This window comes from Myotis myotis, unplaced genomic scaffold (assembly GCF_014108235.1).
Source record: "Myotis myotis isolate mMyoMyo1 unplaced genomic scaffold, mMyoMyo1.p scaffold_m19_p_13, whole genome shotgun sequence".
Taxonomy (NCBI): domain Eukaryota; kingdom Metazoa; phylum Chordata; class Mammalia; order Chiroptera; family Vespertilionidae; genus Myotis; species Myotis myotis.
Window position 1 is genome coordinate 423,522 of NW_023416317.1, and position 21,651 is coordinate 445,172.

Sequence of the window (21,651 nt, forward strand, 5' to 3'; positions counted from 1 at the left end):
GGATTTCCCATATTACGTTGTATAAGAGTGGTGAAAGCAGACATCCCTGTCTTGTTCCTGTTCTTAGGGGAAATGGTTTTAGTTTTTGCTTGGTAGAACTCCCCTGTAAAGCCATCTGGACCAGGGTTTTGTTTGCTGGCAGATTTTTGATTGCTGCCTCAATTCCTTTGGTAGTTATCGACCTATCCAGGTTTTATTATGCTTCTTGATTGACTTTTGGGAGCTTGTAGTTTTCTAAAAATGTGTCCATTTCATCGAGGTTGTCCATTTTGTTGGAATAGAGTTGTTCCTAGTATTTTTGTATAATCCTTTGTATTTCTGTGAGATTGGTTGTTACTTCACCTCTTTCATTTCTGATTTTGTTTATTTGGGTCCTCTCTCTTTCCTTCTTGAGCCTGGCTGGAGGTTCATCAATCTTGTTTATCCTTTCAAAGAACCAGCTCTTGGTTTTGTTGATCTTTTGTATTTTTTTTTTTTTTTTGTCTCTATGTTGTTTATCTCCACTCTGTTCTTTATTATTTCCTTCATTCTGCTTACTCTGGGCGTTTCTTGTTGCTCCCTTTCTAACTCTTTGAGTTGTAGTGTTAGATTATTAATTACCATTTGTTCTTGTTTTTTGAGATAGGCCTGTAGAGTTATGAACTTCCCTCTCAAGACTGCTTTCACTGTGTCCCATAGATTTTGGATTGTTGTGTTTTCATTGTCATTTGTTGCCAGGATGCTTTTTATTTCTTCTTTGATCTCTTTGGTAACCCAGTCATTATTTGGTAACCCAGTCATAGAATGCTATTTAGCCTCCAAAATTGTTTCTATTGTAACTGATTTCCAGTTTTATGCCATTGTGATCTGAGAAGAATCTTGAAATGATTTCTATCTTTTTGATTTGAAGAGAGTTTGCCTGTGTCCCAATATGTGGTCTATCTTTGAAAATGACTTGTGTTCACTTGAGAAGAATGTATATTCTATGACTTTGTAGTGAAATGTTCTGAAGATGTTAATTAATTCCATCTGATCTAGTGAGTAATTTAGTGTCAGGGCCAGCCTGACAGGGTTGAGCCGGGCTGAGGCAGGGAGGTGGGAATTGAGAAAAGAAAGACAGGAAAGCAGGGTCGGGAGGACCCCAGTTCTCTTGATGAACTGAAGCAAGTTTATTAGCTATACAATCCTATTTATACACAACACACTGAATCGGAGGTCTGTCAAGAGGAATGTATTCTTTGTTCCTCTTAATCTCTAAGGGAGAGATACAGCAGAAGGACAAGTTCTCAGTACAGCATATCTCAGTAAATAGTTACAGACTTCTGGGCAAGCTATGAAAGGCTGTTCTCATTCTACAAATGTTACTCCCATTCTACTGATAATCGCCATCCAAACAAGTCTGGGAAAACTGTGTGGGTAAGGGTCCCAGCCTTGCTAGCCCCTTCAGGTGCAAGGACCTTGCCAGCTTACATCTGGCCCCCAACAGATCCCCCTTCTTTGTTTTTTAGGCGAAGCTCATGTTTCAGTGTCTGACAGTTTTTTATGTGTACATGTCAGCAGTAATATTTCAGTTCTGGATGGTGGACAAATGGTGGCAATGTAGGTTCGACCCTCTCTGGTTTGGTCCTGGGCAACTTGCAGCGATGCACAGCTGCTGACTGCTAGCATGATAAGGCGTCTTCACCATCTTTATTTCTGGACTGCTTCTCTTCTCGTTGTCTCATGGGGCCACTGCTATTCTGTGGCTGGAGCAGTCCTGATAATTCCTCTCTGTTGCAGGAATCCACATGGTCTTGGAGTTGTTTTCTGAAAATATACAAATGTATTCTCGACCAAAGGTTAATAAAGGGATCATATCTATAATTTAGACTTGGGATTCTTTTAATTTTTGTCCAAACGATTTTCCTTTGGCTTATTTTGACACCATATATATTTTCATGGGTGTCTTGCTATTAGCATTATAAGTGAAAAAATTAATTTTCAAGTAAAAATATTAAAGCAATTAAGGCATTTACTTAACAGGTTATCATTTACTTAACAGGTTATTATTCCACTATCCCTCCTTTTTTATTTTTTAATATTAGGAGGTTTTTGGAAATTATATAATGCAGTCTAGATAACTTTAAATTTTAATTTTTGTATAAAAACATGACTGCTTTAGGTTTATAGTATGTTAAGCAATTTGTCCATGAAATGAAAATTTTGGCTAATACTTTATGAATAATTACTTATATTAATTAGTAAAATTTAATTAACCTGAAAACTTGACTACTATTTTACTGTTAAATTTAATACTTTAATAACAATCTTAGTTTATACTGTAAATATTAATGGAAAGGATTACTTTGCATCCTTGAGAAAGCCCTGAGCATTCCTGGTGTTAAGCTAGATTTAGATATGGGGTAGTTGCTGTTAGACAAGTCTCTGTTATCTGGGTACTGATTTCGGCTGGACTAAGTCTCTTTCTGTTATCTGGGTCCCGATCTGAGCTGGGCATGGGAAGCGCAGCAGCCATGGGGGCAGGAGACCTCCCTCAGAAGGGGCCAGTGTTCAAGCCCCTGTATAGTTGGGGGGGTGAGGATCTCTGCCCCACCTCTGTTGACCCCCAAGTTCTCCCCTGAGGCCCCCTGCGACTGTGCCTGTCTTAGGTTGCCCCTCCCAGAGGGGTCTTACCCGTCATTGACTAACCAGCCATCCTCCAGGGCCAAGCAGGGTGATGTGAGGTTTAGTTCTGTCTCCTTGGTAGCATATGCCCCTGTGGCCTCCATGCCCAGTAACTGCCTTTGGATCCCCTCGCCTGCTGGCGGGGCCCCGGCATTGATCATGAGGAACCCAGATTTCTTCTCCAAAGAGGGCCCAGCTTACGCCATTGGGCAAGAGACAGATCCATGGTACCAGCCACCATGAGGCTTCAACCTCAGTATGAACAGAGAGCTTAGGTAACAGCTGTGGACAATTGGAAGAGGGACCCCCTTGGCAAAAAGGGCAAGAGAGGTCAATATAGAATGCTTAAGTGCCTTCCCAGGGGGCCTTCCACACAGTGGAAGGGATAAAATCCTTTTATGTTCTTATTAAATTCCTGCCAAACAATTAGTTTGTAAGCTTGTTTGGAATAAATGTTAATATGCTGTTGTAAAATATTAAAAATTATTAATGAGCTTTTGTTATTTTAAATTATATCTTAAATTCTACTGCTGTATTTTAAGAAATATTAAATAAGATAACTTGTTTTGCCCTTTCTTAGAGGCAAAAACTTAAAATATATATTTATTAATATTTATTTGATAAAGCTTTCTATGTGATTTCAAGTATATTAAATTGGCTTTATTAAAAAATCTTTTAAGAAATGAGAATAAACTTTTGAAAACACTTCAGGGCCCATGAAATGTCCTAAAGTCATTCCTTGATTATAGTTTTGAAATCTAACTTGAAAGACTATTAAATATATATGTGTATATACCTTTTATAATTATTAAGAGATATCAATTAAATTAAAACTGATCTTTGTATTTAAAAATTTTGGTTGGGATTATAAAATTTATCCTCTTTTTTCAATTAGATAAAGGTTGAAATTTTATTATAATTATATGATTTCTCCCAATTTATGTAACCAGAACTTTATACTCTTAGCTGGCAAGTTAAATATTTAGTATTTCTTAATGAGTAACATTTTTAAGAATAAACTTCAAAAATACATGACATAATCAATAGATTTAATTCTGTCCTCTAGATTTTTCATGAGGGACATTTAGATTAATATTTTAGCATTTTGTTATTTCAGAATATCTAATTTAATTTAGTAAACTCCTAAGCCTTGGGGTGCCATTCACTGAAAACAGGTAACTATTAAAATGCAAATTAATTACATTCTTTCTATTAAGGATGGGAAACTGGGAAGCAAGCCTCTCTTTAAAAGTTGTCACTGGCAGGAAATTTTTGGCCTACCTTCTCTGTTGGGGGAAGGGAGGCTAGCCCTTCCTCTATTAGAAATTGCTTTAGGAAGCCAGCCTTAATTAAAGGGCGTAGCCATCTTTTACCTGGGCTACTTAGATTTTTATAATTAGTATATTTTAATAATTCTTGAGATTTAAATTCAATTTATTATTTTAAGGCATATTCTTTAGCAAATTCTTTTAACAGAGACAATTTTACTGACTTTCCTTTTTGGCCTTGAAATTAACCTTTAATATTCTTTATTAGTATTTAAAAACTGTTCTTTATTATGGAAATGCCAATCCTGCTGCTAGAATCTAGCCAGTATCTTTTTTCCTTTGGGTTAAATTTTGCCATCTTTCTTAGGAAATAATCAGTCTTGGGTTTTATTTTGTATATTTGTAAAGAGATTTTAGCTTGAAACTCTATCTAAATGTCCAAAATCGGACAATGCGCGCCTTAGTTTCAAGCCAGTTTTCTCTTTACACGTGTACAGAAATCCCAGACGCATTTTTAAATTTCAGATCTGGTGGCATTTGCTGTTGCTATATCAGAAATGCAAGGAAATCATCATTTCTTCTCTATGTGGGAGGTTTTAAATCTAATGATATTTTGTTTATTACAGTAGGCAAGGCCAGCACCCAGGGCAGACAGAATGTCTTATTCCTATGGATCCAAGGTCCAGCCCGGCACTTCCGGGGGGTTGCTTGGAATAGCTCTTGTATCTATTTTGCTCTCTGGGGCGGGCTGGGTGCTCTGTAGCCTGTTGGCCTTGAGACGGCACAGGGACAGGATTGTAAATAGACGATGTCCCTGTTATTTGCCGTGGCTGGGCTGGTCCCTTTTGGTAGTTTCCCGACTGGTGTTGAGGCAAAGAATTTCCCTGGATATCTGTCTTAGATTTACACTCATTAGCCCAATGTTTTCCTTTTTTACATTCAGGGCATAGTCCAGGTTGTTTGGGACCTTTTCCATTTCCTTTATTAATCCCTTTATTAGAAGGACACTGTTTTGCTATGTGTCCTGTTCCTCCACAAGTGTAACACTTGTATGTTTGACTTTTCCCTGTGCTAAATTGTTGCTGAAGAATTCCTTCAATGGTGGTTCCCTTTAATGCAGCCGCAATGGCAGCTCCTTGTATATATGAGGGTCCAATATCTGCGCAAATGCGGATATAATCTGAGAGAGTCCCCTGTCTTTGATAGGGCCGCAGTGCAGCTTGGCAGGCAGTGTTGGCGTTTTCATATGCCAACTGTTTAACTATCAACATGCCAGCCTCTCCATCCACCACTACTCGACCAACAGCCTGTAATAGCCAAGAGACAAAATCCTGATACTTTTCATCTGGCCCTTGAATAATTTTTGAGAGCTCCTCTGTTTTCTGACCAGAGGTGGGTAACTTTTTCCAGGCTCTGACCCCAGCTCCATTAATCTGTCCATAAGCTTCCTGGGGGTATTGAATTTGATTGTGGATATCAGCATAGACTCCTTCACCTACCAGCATTTCATAAGAAATATTAATCCGGGCAGCTCGATTACGAGAAGCTTGTTCCTTAGCCTTTTCATCATATTCTGATTTCCACAAGAGATAATCCCCTCCTGATGAACAAGCCTTGGCAATAGCTCTCCAATCATTAGGTGGGAGAGCCTCTGAGGCCATAGTTTCCAAGATGGTTAAAGTATAAGGGGAAGTGGGCCCATACTGAGCACAAGCTGTTTTTAACTCTTTTAAGGTTTTAAAAGGAAGCGGGTCATAAGCACGCTCACGCTGTCCCGTGTGAGGATTCACCCGTTCCATAACAGGGAAGGCATGAATGCCCAATTCCTCACCACACTTCCGTGCCTCCTGCAAGGCCATCTGAAGAGGGGAAAGTGGAACTGGTGCTGCACAAGGCAGCCAAGAGCGGTGGGAACGGCCCCCGCGGCTTCTCTTTTTCTTGCCAAGAAGCTTTAATGTTTCTAAAAAGGATTCCAACACATCCTCTATATCACTGCCCTCTTCAGTTCCAGCAGAAAAACATTCTTCCTCCTCTTTTGCCTGAACAATACCTGTATTATCATCATGACAGAGAGCAGCAGCTTCCTCAAAATCCTCCTCATCTTGAGGAGTTAAATTGTCTTTAAAAGTTACATTATTTCTTTTTAATATACTGTCTTTTTTAGACTCCTGTTTTGTGCTATCACACTGCTTCTCCTTTTTTTCTGGCTTAAGAGACGGTTGATTATGGTCATGCCTGGGATCTAAATAATCCCGTATTAAATTCCATAAGGAAATGTAGACCTCCTGAATGAATTTTAAAAAATTTTCTACTTGCTTGTTATTAACCTTAGTTCCTCTACTATTGAACATAAACTTTAACATTTGCCCATAAAGGGCATTTTTTCTAGATCCTAATTGCCCCATGCTTTACTCCCGATTATCAAAAAATTGCTCCTCCGTTACCTTAACGGGTGCACTCTTTATCTGGAGGAGATCCTCACGTCGTCTCTCCTAGCCCGATGGAGTTCCTCACCGTCTTTTTCCCAGTTCCTCAGTTCCTGTTCGGGCGCCAGATCTGTCAGGGCCAGCCTGACAGGGTTGAGCCGGGCTGAGGCAGGGAGGTGGGAATTGAGAAAAGAAAGAAAGACAGGAAAGCGGGGTCGGGAGGACCCCAGTTCTCTTGATGAACTGAAGCAAGTTTATTAGCTATACAATCCTATTTATACACAACACACTGAATCGGAGGTCTGTCAAGAGGAATGTATTCTTTGTTCCTCTTAATCTCTAAGGGAGAGATACAGCAGAAGGACAAGTTCTCAGTACAGCATATCTCAGTAAATAGTTACAGACTTCTGGGCAAGCTATGAAAGGCTGTTCTCATTCTACAAATGTTACTCCCATTCTACTGATAATCGCCATCCAAACAAGTCTGGGAAAACTGTGTGGGTAAGGGTCCCAGCCTTGCTAGCCCCTTCAGGTGCAAGGACCTTGCCAGCTTACATCTGGCCCCCAACAATTTAGGATTGATGTTTCTTTGCTGACTTTTTGTTTAGATTTGTCCAGTGATGTTAGTGGGGTATTAAAGTCCCCTACTATGACTGTATTGTTGTCAATCTCTCCCTTGATATCCTCCAGAAGTTTTTTTTATGTATTTGGGTGCTCCTGTATTGGCTGCATATATGTTTACCAGAGTTATATCTTTTTCTTGAATTGCTCCCTCTAGTATTATGAAGTGACCTTCCTTATCTCTTGTTATGGCCTTCAGTTTGAGGTCTAATTTGTCAGATATAAGTATTGCTGCCCCAGCTTTTTTTTTTTCCATTTCCATTTGCCTGGAAAACCTTTTCCCATCCCTTCACCATCAGTCTGTTTGAGTCCTTTGTTCTGAGGTGGGTTTTCTGTAGACAGCAGATATATGGGTCATGTTTTCTTATCCACTCATCTACCCTATGTTTTTTGATTGGGGCATTTGATCCATTTACATTTAAAGTTATTATTGATAGGTACTTGTTTGTCACCATTTTTATTCTTTTTGCCTGTGTTCCTTCTTCCCTTCCTATTTCTTCTTTTTACAGCAGACCCCTTAGCATTTCTTGCCTTGCTGGTTTGGTGGTAATAAACTCCCTTAGTCCTTTTTTTGTCTGTGAAGCTCCTGACTTCAACCTCAACTTTGATTGATAGCCTTGCTGGGTACAGTATTATTGGATTTAGATCCTTGTTTTGCATGACTTTATATATTTCATTCCATTCCATTCTCTTGTGGCCTGATGTGTTTCTGTTGAAAAGTCAGTTGATATTCTAATTGGAGATCCCTTGTAGGTAACTTTCTGTCTGTCTCTGGTAGCCTTTAAGATTCTTACGTTGTTGTTGGTGTTTGCCAATTTAATTATGATGTTTCTTGGTGTCGGTCTTTTGGGTTCATCTTATTTGGGACTCTGTGAGCTTCTTAGACTTGTGTGTGTTTTTTCTTCCCTATATCAGGGAAGTTTTCTGTCATTATCTCTTCAAACAGGTTTTCTATTCCGTGCTCAGTTTCCTCTCCTTCTGGCACCCCGATGATGCAGATGTTGTTTTATTTTATGTTGTCCCAGAGTTCTCTTAGGCTCTTCTCCTGTTTTTTAAGTTGTTTTTTCTAGATGCTGCTCTGCTCAGATCTTTTCCCCTACCTTGTCTTCTAGCTCACTGATGCAGTACTCCGCTTCTTGTAGTCTACTGTTAATGCTTTCTATTGAGCTCTTTATTGCAGCGATGTCATTTTTTATTTCTTCTTGGTTCTTCATTTTCTCTTGGTTCTTCCACATATTGTTGAATTTGTCTTCCATCCTTTTCAGTTACTTTATGACCATTTCTGTGAATTCTTTCTCTGACATATTGCGTGCCTCCATTTCGTTTACTTCCTTTTCTGGTGATTCCTCCTTGTCTTTCATATGTAGGCTGTTTCTGTGTCTCCCTGTGATCGCTCCCAGGTGTCTGGTTATGTAGCTTTCTCTCTCCTGCATTGACTTAAACGCACAAGATACAACACAAGAAGACACAACACACTGGGCACTAAACACAAATGTATTCACAATACTAATAACCCCAAATAAAGGTGACCACTAGGGAAAAGAAAAGTAGGGGATAGAAAAGAGTGTAAAAATGATATTGAGAAAAGGAGAAAATCTAAGAGAGAAAAGAAAGAGAAGAAAAAAGAAGGGGAAAAATATTTATACTAGAGGACCAGTGTGCATGAAATCGTGTGTGAGTAGCTTGCTTCCGCTTGCCTCAGCTTCCCGCCCTGCTCTCCGCCACTTGTAGCTTGCTGCCCCGCCATCCACTACTCATATCTCTCCACTGCTTGTAGCTCACTGCCCCGCCCTCTGCCGCTCATAGCCCTCTGCTGCTCGTGGCCTTCCTCCACTTGTAGCCCTCAGCCGCTTGTAGCTCTCCACTGCTAGTAAGTCATGCCCCTCCCTGCCCACCACGAGAGGCGCTGCTGACAGGCTGGGGGGAGGGACTGAGAGGTGCTCAGTGCACCTCCTGGTGACTGGTCTTTGGTTGTTACAGCATTATAACCACTGGGTTTTTATTATATAGATGGGGAGAAAACTCCAATCAAAGAACAACTAATCCAAAAAATGCAAACAACAAACACCCAGAGATAAATGCAAACTACAAACAACTAATCCAAAATGTGTAAACTACAAACACCCAAACAACAAACACCCAGAGGAATCTGAGGAGGCAAAGTTTTCTCTAGGTGATAACTGATCTTTCTGTCCACTGATTGCCTCACCAGCCATATTTAATTTGCCAATTCTGGGTGGGTGTTATTCGATTCAGCTGTTTCTTCTATCTGCTCTGTGAGAAGGTGCAGGACTCGTTTGCATATTTGCACCACTTTGTCTCCCCCTGAACAGACTTTTTAGGCGCCTGCAGCCAGGGAGACTGGAGTCCCGGTATTCCTGGATTCGCAGCTGAGGCAGCTGGTCCCAGGGTATTGTGGTTGTAGGATCCTGGGAGGTATCCAAGGTCTCCCTGGTTGAAGGTAAGGCTGGGTTTCCAATCACAGCCGCTCTCCCCTTCACGATGGCGTGATCTCTGCGGCAGAGTTGGCTGCTCTGGGAGAGATTTCAGCAGCAGTAGAGGCTGCCCGGCCAGGGGAGCCTGGTCCACTAGTCCCCATCAGTCCCTTGGAATATAGCTGTCCCTCATTCACAAATACAAACATTCACCACACGTCCACGCACTCTCCTTTCACACTCTCACACTATCTTGCAGCCTGCTGTCCTGTAGGCAGCCATCTTGGATCCCCCAGTTTTTCTGTATTCTAGTTGTAATTCCAGTTTGGTCCTGGGAGCTTGTCTGTTCAGCATCCATTTACTCTGCCACCATTTTTTTTTAAAAAAATATATTTCTTTATTGATTTCAGAGAGGAAGGGAGGAGAGAGATAAAAACATCAATGATAAGCCTGCAACCCAGGCATGTGCCCTTGGCCGGAATCGAACCTGGGACCCTTCAATCCGCAGGCTGATGCTCTATCCACTGAGCCAAGCCGGGCAGGGCTCTGCCACCATTTTTCATCTCATTGGATTATCCTTTTTTTAAAAAATCCTTTATCTGGATGCCAGCATATGTTTCCACCCTCCCCCTATATTTTGTAGTTCAGTAGAATTCTGGCCATATAAACCCAGTGGTTATAATGCTGTGGCCAGATGCTGTGGATAGATGATCCATTTATTATTTTTGGTTCTGTTTCTTGCCATTTATAATATTTTTTGGGTCTTATTTTTACATTAAAGTAATGTTGAAGGCATCTTGAGAAATTTTTTCTAGTCCTTCTTTTGTTTATTTTAGCCAAGTTTTTATATTTCTCTTGCTGAGAGTGTGCTTTTTTTCCTTCCCTGAAAAATTGTGTTTTAATTGTTGGTATATTTTTTGCTTCAACTAGGTAATAAAAATCTTGCCTGTTTCCTCTCTTGGGAGAAAATAAAATAATTTAGTCAACATTTAAATATGTGTGAGATAAGAAAAGGGACAAAAATGATCAGGTAGCGTTTGGCATCCCACTTTAAATTGTAATTTTCAGTGCTAAAATTTATTAAAGAAGATGGTATGCTGATCAGGCTTCTGGATTTGTTGAGAACTCAAGACAAGTAGTAATTAGGAGGCTGAGAAGAGGATCATCTACTTCCAAAAGGGTCTCTATTCAAAACACCTTGCTTAGGGAAAAGCATTAAAATGCAACTTCATTGACTTATTTTTTCATGTACACACTTATTTGTTCAGTAACTATTTTTCGAATGAACTTTGTGCTGGGCAGTTTGATAGCTAGCAAGGAGCATGTGGTGACTATGACGAGGTTGCTGCACTCAAGGGGCTTGCATTTAGTGGGGAAGTACACAGTATTCCAGTTGTGATTAAGTGCCAGGTTAAGGTTAAGAGAGCAACTGGACTTGGTACTAAGTTTTCTATTTCAAACATGTCCAAATTGAACTCATCATTTTACGTTTAAAAACTTCCTGAAATTTCTCCATGGTAGAGAGCCTCATTTTTCACGTTAGTCACCCAGGTTAGGAATCTGGGATTCATCTTTGACTTCTTTTGTATCCCACGCTTCCAGTCCATCCTGAAGTTGTATCACTCATCTCTACTATTTCCTTTACTCCGTCTATTTCTGACCTTCATTTGTGTCCTCCTTATTGTGGCAGTCTCCTTGTTGCGTAACTGATATCTCTTCTTCCAGCCTGGAATTCTGCAAGTCCATCAACTATAAAACCAGCAGTACAATAGCTTATGTTCCAAAAATGAAAACCTGCCTTAAACTCTTAATGGGTTCTCCTTTGCTTAAAGCATAAGCTTTTTCATCCAATGGTCTTGGCGCCAATTCAGTGCCAACAGGAATCCCCAATATGTGGCTCATTGAAAAAGGAAACTTTATTCATTGCAAACAGCTCAATTATGATACAGCAGAGCTATGAAAACAGCACAGCTGTGAGGTGGCCCTGGGGTGAGGTGGTGGCCTGGTCTCTCTCTCCAGCTAGACAGCTCTGCTCTGCTCCTTGCTGGTCTTCTTTGCTCTGCTGTGTGCTGGTCTGCTTTGCCCTACAGTGGTCTGCTCAATTTTGTGCCAGCCTGCTATTGCGAGACATCTTCAGTGTTTCAGCTATAGCCAGGGAAATGCAGTCTTTGGTGGAAAAGGAAATTGCACTCTCAGAACCAGAGGGGAGCTGAAATATAGACACAATTCCGCCCCCCCCCCACCCCCACCCCCAGTCCCTGATTGGTCCATCCTCTGCACATGAGGGCTCCAAATCTTTGCAGTTTGATTGGTCCAAAAGACACTGTCATGAATTTTCAGAATGGAGATGCTCTGATTGGTCAGTGAAGAAGTTGACAGCTCCAATTGGAAGGAAAAACCTCAGTCCTATTGGCTGAAATAGGATTCCAGGAACTCCTTTATTAGGGCTGGCTGAGATGTCTGGAGCACAGTGTAGGAGACAGTTAGTTATGCAGGCTTCTCTGTGAAGTGCCATTTGCATGAGAGGCCCATGTAGAAATGACTGCTAGACTCTGGTTGTTTTTAGTTTCTTGTTTTTTAAATTGGAGCCCAGTTAGCCACTGGGAGCCCTTTTTAGTAATTTTCTTCTTTCTCAGGGTCCACAGCTTCTAACTTCTTATAATGTCATATAAAGTTCTTGGTGATCTGGCCCTGCCCCTCCTTGCCCACCTTTTATACTGTAGCAGTAATGAATATTTGCATTTCTCCACCAATACCTCTTCTCACACACTTTGTTCTCATGGTATCCCTTCGCCAGCTGTTTTCTCCCTTGTCCATCCTACCTGAATTACTTTTATCTGTAAAGACTGGGCTTAGTTGTCACTTTCTGGTCCCTCTCTCCCAGACTGGTAGGGGAAGCTCTCCTCAGGGCTTCTGTTATAGGTCATCTTGTTTTTACAATATTCTGTTTGTGTGTGTGTGGTACCTATTAACACGTTAAGCGCCAGCCTGTTTTGTCTTCCGGACGGAAAGTATAGTGTCAGTCGCCGGTGAGTGACTGGGTGCTTAACGTGTTAATTGTGAAGTCCTGAAGGGCAGGGAGTGAGTGTTGCCAATCTTTATCTTTCTGATTTGCATGCATGTAGAGGGTACTTGGTGAATGCTTATTGAATTTAATGCATTTAAAAACTTGAAAATAATTTATTCTGGAAACTAGACTATTAGCCTCAGATCTGTTCACAAAACTCTCAAATCATAAACACTATAAAAACCATCACAGTTAAATTACTAAAACTATATTAGTGATGTTTTACTCTAAATAATCACTTAAATATTCTGAAATTTTGGGGTGGGGGCAAGGACAAAGGGGGCATGGAGGTGGCAGAGATACTGTTTCACGGATCCAGTATTTTTATTTATTTATTTATTTATTTATTTATTTATTTATTTATACGCTTTTTCTCCTAGGGGAAAAAACAGCATTTTTCAGATGGGCTGTTCTACCTTTGCAGTAAATGTCCTTGGTGCTCCAGTCTCCTAGGCCCTTTTTGCTCCCCCTGACATTTTTCCGGGGCAATTCTGGCCTCTTCTTTGGCCTCCTTAACTGTCCCATGTGTCTCTCTGGAGCAGCAGACTGTTGGACAGGTCTCTGTGTGTCCTGAAAGGACAGCTCACACTCAGCCTATTCCAAGCAGAAGTCATTGTCTCTCTCCTGTCATGTTTGTTAGCATCCTGTGTTCCTGTCTCAATAGAGGTCATCGTTGTCCACTGTATTGTCAAGGCCCAAATCCTGGGCATGGATTTTGACTCCTACATCCTGAGGATTCTAGATTCTAACTGTATGTCAGACTTACCCACTTTCCGCCTGCCCACAGCCACGGTCGTATTTAAGGCCACCATTATTTCTGTTCCTTCAGGTCTCTCTAAACCAGTGGTTCTCAACCAGTGGGTCACTACCCCTTTGGGGGTCGAATGACCCTTTCACAGGGGTTGCCTAAGACCGTCGGAAAACACGTATATAATTACATATTGTTTTTGTGATTAATCACTATGCTTTAATTATGTTCAATTTGTAACAATGAAAATACATCCTGTATATCAGTTATTTACATTAGGATTCATAACAGTAGCAAAATTACAGTTATGAAGTAGCAATGAAAATAATTTTATGGCCGAAACCGGTTTGGCTCAGTGGATAGAGCGTCGGCCTGCGGACTGAGGGGTCCCGGGTTCGATTCCGGTCGGGGGCATGTGCCTGGGTTGCGGGCATGTCCCCGGTGGGGGATGTGCAGGAGGCAGCTGATCGATGTTTCTCTCTCATCGATGTTTCTGACTCTCTATCTCTCTCCCTTCCTCTCTGTGGAAAATCAATAAAATATAAAAAAAAAAAAAAAAAAAAGAAAATAATTTTATGGTTGAGGGTCACCACAACATGAGGAACTGTATTAAAGGGTCGCGGCATTAGGAAGGTTGAGAACCACTACTCTAAACCATTTTCTAGGTGGCAGTGAGAGTGATGGTTTAGTCCCCCAACTACAAAAGCTTTTAAGTACTCAGTTGATCTTAGTACTCTAGATTTTTTAACATGGCTTACAAGGTCATTGTCACCACAACCCATTATTTTCAGCTATTCTCAACATTTTTTTCTTAAATGTGTCTTCTTGTTTCCTAGCCTTTGCTAGCTATTCTTTCAGCCCAGATTATTCTACCTCTCTTAACTGGTTAACTGTTAATTACAATTCCGCTGTTGGCTCAGCTATTATTTGCTTCAGCGGCCTTGCCTGCATCCCACCTTCGTTTTGCTATAACATTTATCAAAGCACTTATGCTGAGTTATAGTTGTTTGACTCTCCTGGGAGACTGCAGGTACCATGAAGGCCAGGATTTCCTGTGGCTTGTTAGCCATGTAACATGTCAGCTATGTAGCAGTGCCCAGCATGGAGCTTGAAACAGGGCACAAAGTTAGTACTTCTGTTGACTTATTTAGCATTTTAGCCACTTTAATTATTTATCTTTTTTGAAGTTCATTTCCTAGAAAAAGTTTGCATTCTGATTAGTGGATGTAAGTCTGTAATAAACATCAATTCAAAAGAGTATTTCTTCACTTTATTTAAAAGTAATTTTTAATTAGAGTTGATATTTAATATTAAATTAGTTTTAGGTGTACGATATAGTGGCTAGACACTTACACAATTTACAAAATGACCCCTCCCCCATAAGTCTAGTACCCACTTGACACCATACATGGTTATTGTAGTGTTAATGACTAGATTCCCTATGCTATACTTTATATCCCTGTGACTATTTTGTAACTATTTTGTACTTCTTAATTCCTTTACCATTTTCACCCACCCCCTCTTCACATCTGGCAACCATCAATTTGAATTTTTCTTACTTTAAAAAGAGATGGTCAAAAGAGAAATATGGGAGAAACCAAGATGGTGGCATAGGTAAACACCTGAAATTGCTGCCTTGCACAACCACTTCAAAAATACAACTAAAAGACAAAACAGACATCATCCAGAACCACAGGAAGGCTGGCAGAGTGGAAATTCTACAACTAGAAGGAAAGAGAAAAGCACACTGAGACTCAGAGGAGGTATGGAAGTAAAGTGCAGCGGTACGGAGGCATGCAAGGAAAGGGCTGGCAACTGAGGATGCGGTTGTCTTTTTCAATCAGTAGGGAGACACAAGCTCCCAACGGCTCTGAACGCCAGTTCCAGGCGAGTCTCTGGGGACTCAGACTCATACAGGGAGAAACTGGACTGTCTGGCAGCGGGCGGAACTCGAGGGCGGCTTTCTCTCAGAGGTGCTGGCAGCGATTACCAGGACACTGAGATCAGGGGCCTCTTAGGGCAGGACTGAGGTTCAGCCACAGCTGTTTGCTCCACTCTGTTGATTCCCTGAGACCCCGCCCCACCCAAGTTGTGCACAGAGACTTTTGCATATGAATGCCCTGGCCCTTTGCAATCTAAAATTATCTAACAAACTACAGCTGGGCCAGAGTGACCCAGAACATCCAAAAGAAGGCCCAAGGCCCCACAGCAGCTTGCATTGCTTCACAGCTGGGCCTCATCTGGGCACCTCTAAACCCCAAACAAAGAAGAGGAATCTGAAGATCTCTCAGTAGCTCCTGCTGGGCAGCCTCAGGCAGAGGCTAAATTACCACCTCCTTAGAGATCCAAGAGCCAGTGTACCCAGTGGTCAGAGTGGGACCATCCAGATTACAACTCCTCAGATCCATAAGGAACACACTTCAGGGGGCAGATTCAGTGAGCACCAAAGCCCCACTAAAGCAAGTCTTGCTCCATAAGGGTGTCTTCAGCACAGAAGTTCTCCCACCGTAGACACAGCTGATTCTCACAGCGAATTGGCCTGGAGGTCAATTCCTCCCAGTGATACCAACTACAATCAAGGCTTAACTACAACAAGACTTTGCACAAAGCCCACAAAGAGGTGCACCAAGAGTGTCCACCTCAGGTAATTGGGGAGGCTGAGCCACTGGGCCCTATAGAACACCTAGCACACAAAGCCACTCTGTCAACACAGGGAAGCATAAAAAATGCGGAGACAAAGAAACAGGTCACAAATGACAGAAATGGAGGAAAGCAGACTACTGGATATAGAGTTCAAAACCACGGTTATAAGGTTTTTCAAGAATTTTCTAGAAACTGCTGATAAATTTAGTGAGACGCTCAATAAATCTAGTGAGACCCTTGAGGATATGAAAAAGGTCCAATTAGAAATTAAGCATACACTGACTGAAATAAAGAATATTATAGAGGAGCACAAGAATCAAGTCAAAGATTTGAAATATGAAGAAGCAAAAAACACCCAACCGGAAAAACAAAAAGAAAAAAGAATCCAAAAATATGAAGATAGTGTAAGGAGCCTGTGGGACAACTTCAAGCGTACCAACATCCGAATTATAGGGGTGCCAGAAGAAGAGAGAGAGCAAGATATTAAAAACCTATTTGAAGAAATAATGACAGAAAACTTCCCCTACCTGGTAAAAGAAGTAGACTTACAAGTCCAGGAAGCGCAGAGAAATCCAAACAAAAGAATCCAAAGAGGACCACACCAAGACACATCATAATTAAAATGCCAAGAGCAAAAGACAAAGAGAGAATCTTAAAAACAGCAAGAGAAAAAGAGTTAGTTACCTACAAGGGAGTACCCATATGACTGTCAGCTGATTTCTCAATAGAAACCATGCAGGCCAGAAGGGAGTGGCAGGAAATATTCAAAGTGATGAATAGCAAGAACCTACAACCAAGATTACTCTACCCAGCAAAGCTATCATTCAGAATTGAAGGTCAGATAAAGAGCTTTACAGATAAGAAAAAGCTAAAGCAGTTCATCACCACCAAACCAGTATTAGATGAAATGCTGAAAGGTATCCTTTAAGAAGAGGAAGAAGAAGAAAAAGGTAAAAATAAAAATTATGAACAACAAATACATATCTGTCAACAAGTGAATCTAAAAATCAAGTGAATAAATAATTTGATGAACAGAATAAACTGGTGAATATAATAGAATCAGGGGCATAGAAAGGGAGTGGACTGACAATTCTCATGGGGGATGGGGTGTGGGGGTGTGGGAAGAGACTGGACAAAAATCGTATACCTATGGATGAAGACAGAGGGTGGGGTAGGAACTGGGTGGAGGAGAACTATGGGGGGGAAAAAAGAGAAACAACTATAATAATCGGACCAATAAAAATTTTAATTAAAAAAAGAGAGATGGTGTGGGAACCCTAATCAGAGTACACTGGATGTTCAAGGCCAGCTTGCCATATACAGGTGCAAAAGCAAGGACTCAAGAATCTTACTGTACGCACTGTGCAGGTGTGCCTTTCCATAGCCCAAATACTGATGTCACTGTTTGGTGAGAAGCCTCTTTTGTCTGAGTTGGTATAAACTATATTACTGAGCAGCGGTGCCTGGCTGCTTGGTTGGGCTGCTTTGTTAGGAACGGCTACTATGTTTACAAGGGCTCCTGTGTTTGCTACTGCATTAGCAAGGCTGTTTGCTGCAGCTGCTTTGTGAGACTACTTTGAAGAACTGTTTTGTCTGATGGCTCTTTGGTAGCAATGGCTACTTGGTCTGCAATAAAGACTCTCCTACAGCCTATGACTTCGCATGTCTTCTCTATCTAATACCTGGTGTCCACGGGGGTACAGCTCCTTAGTAGAGGAGGCCTTGTTCTTCCACAGATGGCTAATAGAGACTCTTAACAGGATTAGTTTATAAAGCAACTTCTTCATCATAGTCTCAAATGTGTGCCTAAAAATTGATATTGAGAATTATTGTTTCAAGATCATTGCTATTCAGTTTTGTCCAATATGCACTTTATTTTCTTAAGCATAAAGATAGAACACATATTTTGATTGCTAGCTTGGATCCTGGAGTAAAACTTAAGTAGGTCCAAATTCAGGCCACACTGCTTACTGGTTTTTTGACTGTAGCCATGATGTACAACTTTTCTGAGCATCAGGTTTCACCCATGTAAAATGGGCAGGGAGTATCCCCTGCTCATGGGGATTGTCTGAAGATTCAAAAAAATAATGAATGAGAAGTACTTAGTACAGTACTTAGCGCATACGAAGAATTTGTTATCTGTGATGTTTCTAATTTTAAAAAGATTTCAGTATCTCACTTGAAAGAAAAATGTATTTAAGGTCATAAAACTATCAGCTAGAAAATCCAATTTATCAAAACCTCAGTCCCTTGAGTTTCAAATTAACTAAAATATAAATGAATTTTTCACTAGTATACTTTTTCTCATTGTTACCCCAAGAATACCATTTTCCAACTTTGAATGAGGCATATTTTCTGAACAAGTGTCCTGCTATTTCAAATATAGCAGTTACTTTTCCAGTTAAAACTAAGAAAGTGAAGTGAAGGAAAAGTATTTTTCTGGTCTCAACAAAGATTATTTTTATCTTTTTCAGTAGTTTTAATTTAAGGACCTATTAGGATTAGCATAGCTAAATAAAATAGATTGGAGTTAAAAGATTCGTTTCTTTGTTGTAATTTTACCAGAATCTGTGATATTTGCAAATATAGGACAAGTGCTAGGTTTCAGTTCCTTGTGTTTTGGGTTTCCCGTTATCCCACACCACTGTAGTGCAGGCGACGGGCCCTTAGGGCAGTGGTTCTCAACCTTCTGGCCCTTTAAATACAGTTCCTCATGTTGTAACCCAACCATAAAATTATTTTCGTTGCTACTTCATAACTGTAATGTTGCTACTGTTATGAATCGTCATGTAAATATCTGATATGCAGGATCATCTTAGGCGACCCCTGTGAAAGGGTCGTTCGACCGCCAAAGGTGTCGCGACCCACAGGTTGAGAACCGCTGCCTTAGGGCAAGACTGGTCTTTTGTGTACCTCTCATGTAAGAAATCATAAATATCAACTATCCTTTTAGTTAGTTGCTTACTTTTCATTTTATGATGATTACTAAAGTAAATTAAATGTAGTGCTCGTTTTTCTTTGAAATGTACTCTGAATTGATCGGTATTTCTAGTGCAATGAAATGAGTTATAAATTAGAAAACATCAAACCCAGCCAAAGTCTGTATAGCAAGCCCATCTAACATTCATTGTTTTTCCCCAGAGCCGACTTTTTTGAAGATGAGGCAGTTGAACAGGTTTTACAGTATAATCCTTGGTGGACTGATACGTATTCAAAGATGATGGCCTTTATGGGAAAGAGTCAGGAGAAAGAAAATCACGCTGCTTTAGGTAAGAAACTAAAACATGGGCTCATTTTTTTTTTTTTAAATACACTCTATGAGGAGGTATGTTTTTGGTTTGCTACTTTTGGAAATGGGGTCTTCAACCTAGGTTGGAAAATGCCACTCAACGTTGGACTTATTTGTCTAAATTGTTCTGGAGTATGTTTTACTTTTGAATCATTGGAACCCTTTTAAACTATTTATTTATTTATTTAGTAAATTTAGGAGCATTAGCACATAGGACATTTGTAGTTGAGGAAGCAGCTTGAGAGATCTGAACATCCCTTTGTGGGAAGGGCATGTGAGTGTTAAAATGGTGGGAGAAGACCCAGTTTTTATTCCTTTTGTTGAATGAATTTGATATGTCCTCCCAGTTTTTTTTCCTAAATGGATTTATGTATAAGTTGGAATAGTTATCCTTATACCTGCATCTTATAGAGAACAGGTGGACTAGTTTTTACCAATGAAAGCTGAACTGGGTTGGGGGTATGGTCATGAATCACAGGAGATGACTATGCCATATTTAACATTAAGCAAACATTATTCACAGAATCCTTTCTTAAATGATCATTTTATTACTGCCTTTTCTAGTGGGAGGTTGGTATATTAAGTGTAAATTAGAATTATAACAGTTTCAGATAGATCAGGAGTAGAAGGCCCATGTTTTCTGTCATACTTTTTTGGCTTTATTTATATATTAAAAACAAAATTTCAGTATTTAAATAAAAGGAATACACACACACATGTGAAATAGAATATAGAATCTCCCACTTAAAATTCCTCTTCTGAAAGTATTACTGTTAATGTTTAATCATCATCCGAGGATTTATTTTTCCATTGATTTTTAGAGAGAGTGGAAGAGGCGGGAGAGACACAGAGAGAGAAACATCGATGTGAGAGAGAGACATTGATTGGTTGCCTCCTGCTCAAGCCTTGACCCAGGCCAGGGATTGAGCCTGCAATTGAGGTACATGCCCTTGACCAGAATAAAACCCTAGACCAGTGGTCAACAAACTCATTAGTCAACAGAGCCAAATATCAACAGTAGAATGATTGAACTTTCTTTTGAGAGCAAAATTTTTTATACTTAAACAATATATAGGTAGGTACATTGTTATTAACTTGATTAGGGTACTCCTAAGCTGGCCTTTGCTAAAAATGATTGAGGTACGTTCGCTGAACGTTATCCCACGTTCACTGGCTTTGTTTACTTTCTGTTGACCCCTTCCACCTCTCCCATCCACACTTGTCTTGTATACTTGTTTCGTCTATCTCCTTTCGTTCATCCTCTCTATATGTCCACCCCCCACTTCTTCTAACGCCACTTCTTCAAAATAGACTCGCCTAGGCCGAAAACCGACTTCTGTGCATGGGCCACGAAGTTTCAATCGCACTGTACGTGCGCGCCCGCATGTGGTATTTTGTGGAAGAGCCACACTCAAGGGGCCAAAGAGCCGCATGTGGTTCGCGAGCTGCAGTTTGCCAACCACTGCCCTAGACCTTTCAGTCCACAGGCCAATGCTCCAACACTGAGCCGGACCAGCTAGGGCTACATTTTTTAATGTATATACCCACATCTAAATACTTGATTTAAGGAATTTATATACATAGAATCATATTCTCTTCTTACCTTGCTTTTTTAAATTTTGTGATATATGTTGTATATCTTTTGAATTAGCACTTATAATTATAGCTGACATTTTTAATCTCTCTCCAGTATTCTGTTGTATATTTGTATCATGATTGGTAGACATTTGTGCTGTTGACTACTGATGAAACTTTGGGTTGTTTGCAGTGTTCTGGAGTTGTCTCCTTTGATTACTAAATCCAGAGTAGCTATAGGGTCTCTATTGCATGTCTCATTTTGATTTTTCTGCATAGCAAAGCAATAGCCCATTATATATTCTACTAGAGGCCCGGTGCACAAAAATTTGTGCACTGGTGGTGGTGGGGTGTCCCTCAGCCCCACTTGTGGCCTCCCACAGTCTGGGACCCCTCAGGAGATAACGACCTGCTGGCTTAGGCCCACTCCCGGGTGGCAGAGGGTAAGCCCAATCCCTAGGTGCCTGCCCTGCAGCCCCTGGTCGGGCTCAGAGCAGGGCTGATTGGGAGTTGGGGCGCCACCGCCGCCTGTCATGCACAGAGCAGGGCGGATCGGGGGGTTGCGATGCCACCCTCAGTCATGCTCAGGGTAGGGCCGATTGGGGGGTTGGGCGACGCCCCCGTCACACTCAAGGCAGGGTCGATGGGGAGGTTGCGGCACCACCCCCGTCACGCACAGAGCAGGGTGGATCAGGAGGTTGTGGTGCCACCCCTGTCACATACAGAGCCGGCCGATCAGGGGGTTGGGGCATTGCCCCCTGTCACGCACAGAGCAGGGCCCATCAGGGGGGTTGGGGCTCCTACCCTGTCACACACAGAGCAAGGCCGATCAGGGGGTTGGGGAGCTCCCCCCTGTCACGCACAGAGCAGGGCTGATCAGGGGGTTGGAGAGCTCCCCCCTGTCACGCACAGAGCAGGGCTGATCAGGGGGTTGGG

At 41.1% G+C, this 21,651-nt stretch overlaps 1 protein-coding gene across 1 annotated transcript in view; it reads left to right on the plus strand.

Moving 5' to 3' along the window:
• SHQ1 (SHQ1, H/ACA ribonucleoprotein assembly factor) overlaps positions 1–21,651 on the plus strand; it is a 122,671-nt gene that overhangs the window by 53,430 nt on the left and 47,590 nt on the right. Inside the window, exon 6 of the mRNA XM_036331551.1 lies at positions 18,993–19,120. Coding sequence (XP_036187444.1) covers positions 18,993–19,120 — 128 coding nt within the window. The remainder of the gene's footprint in view (positions 1–18,992; positions 19,121–21,651) is intronic.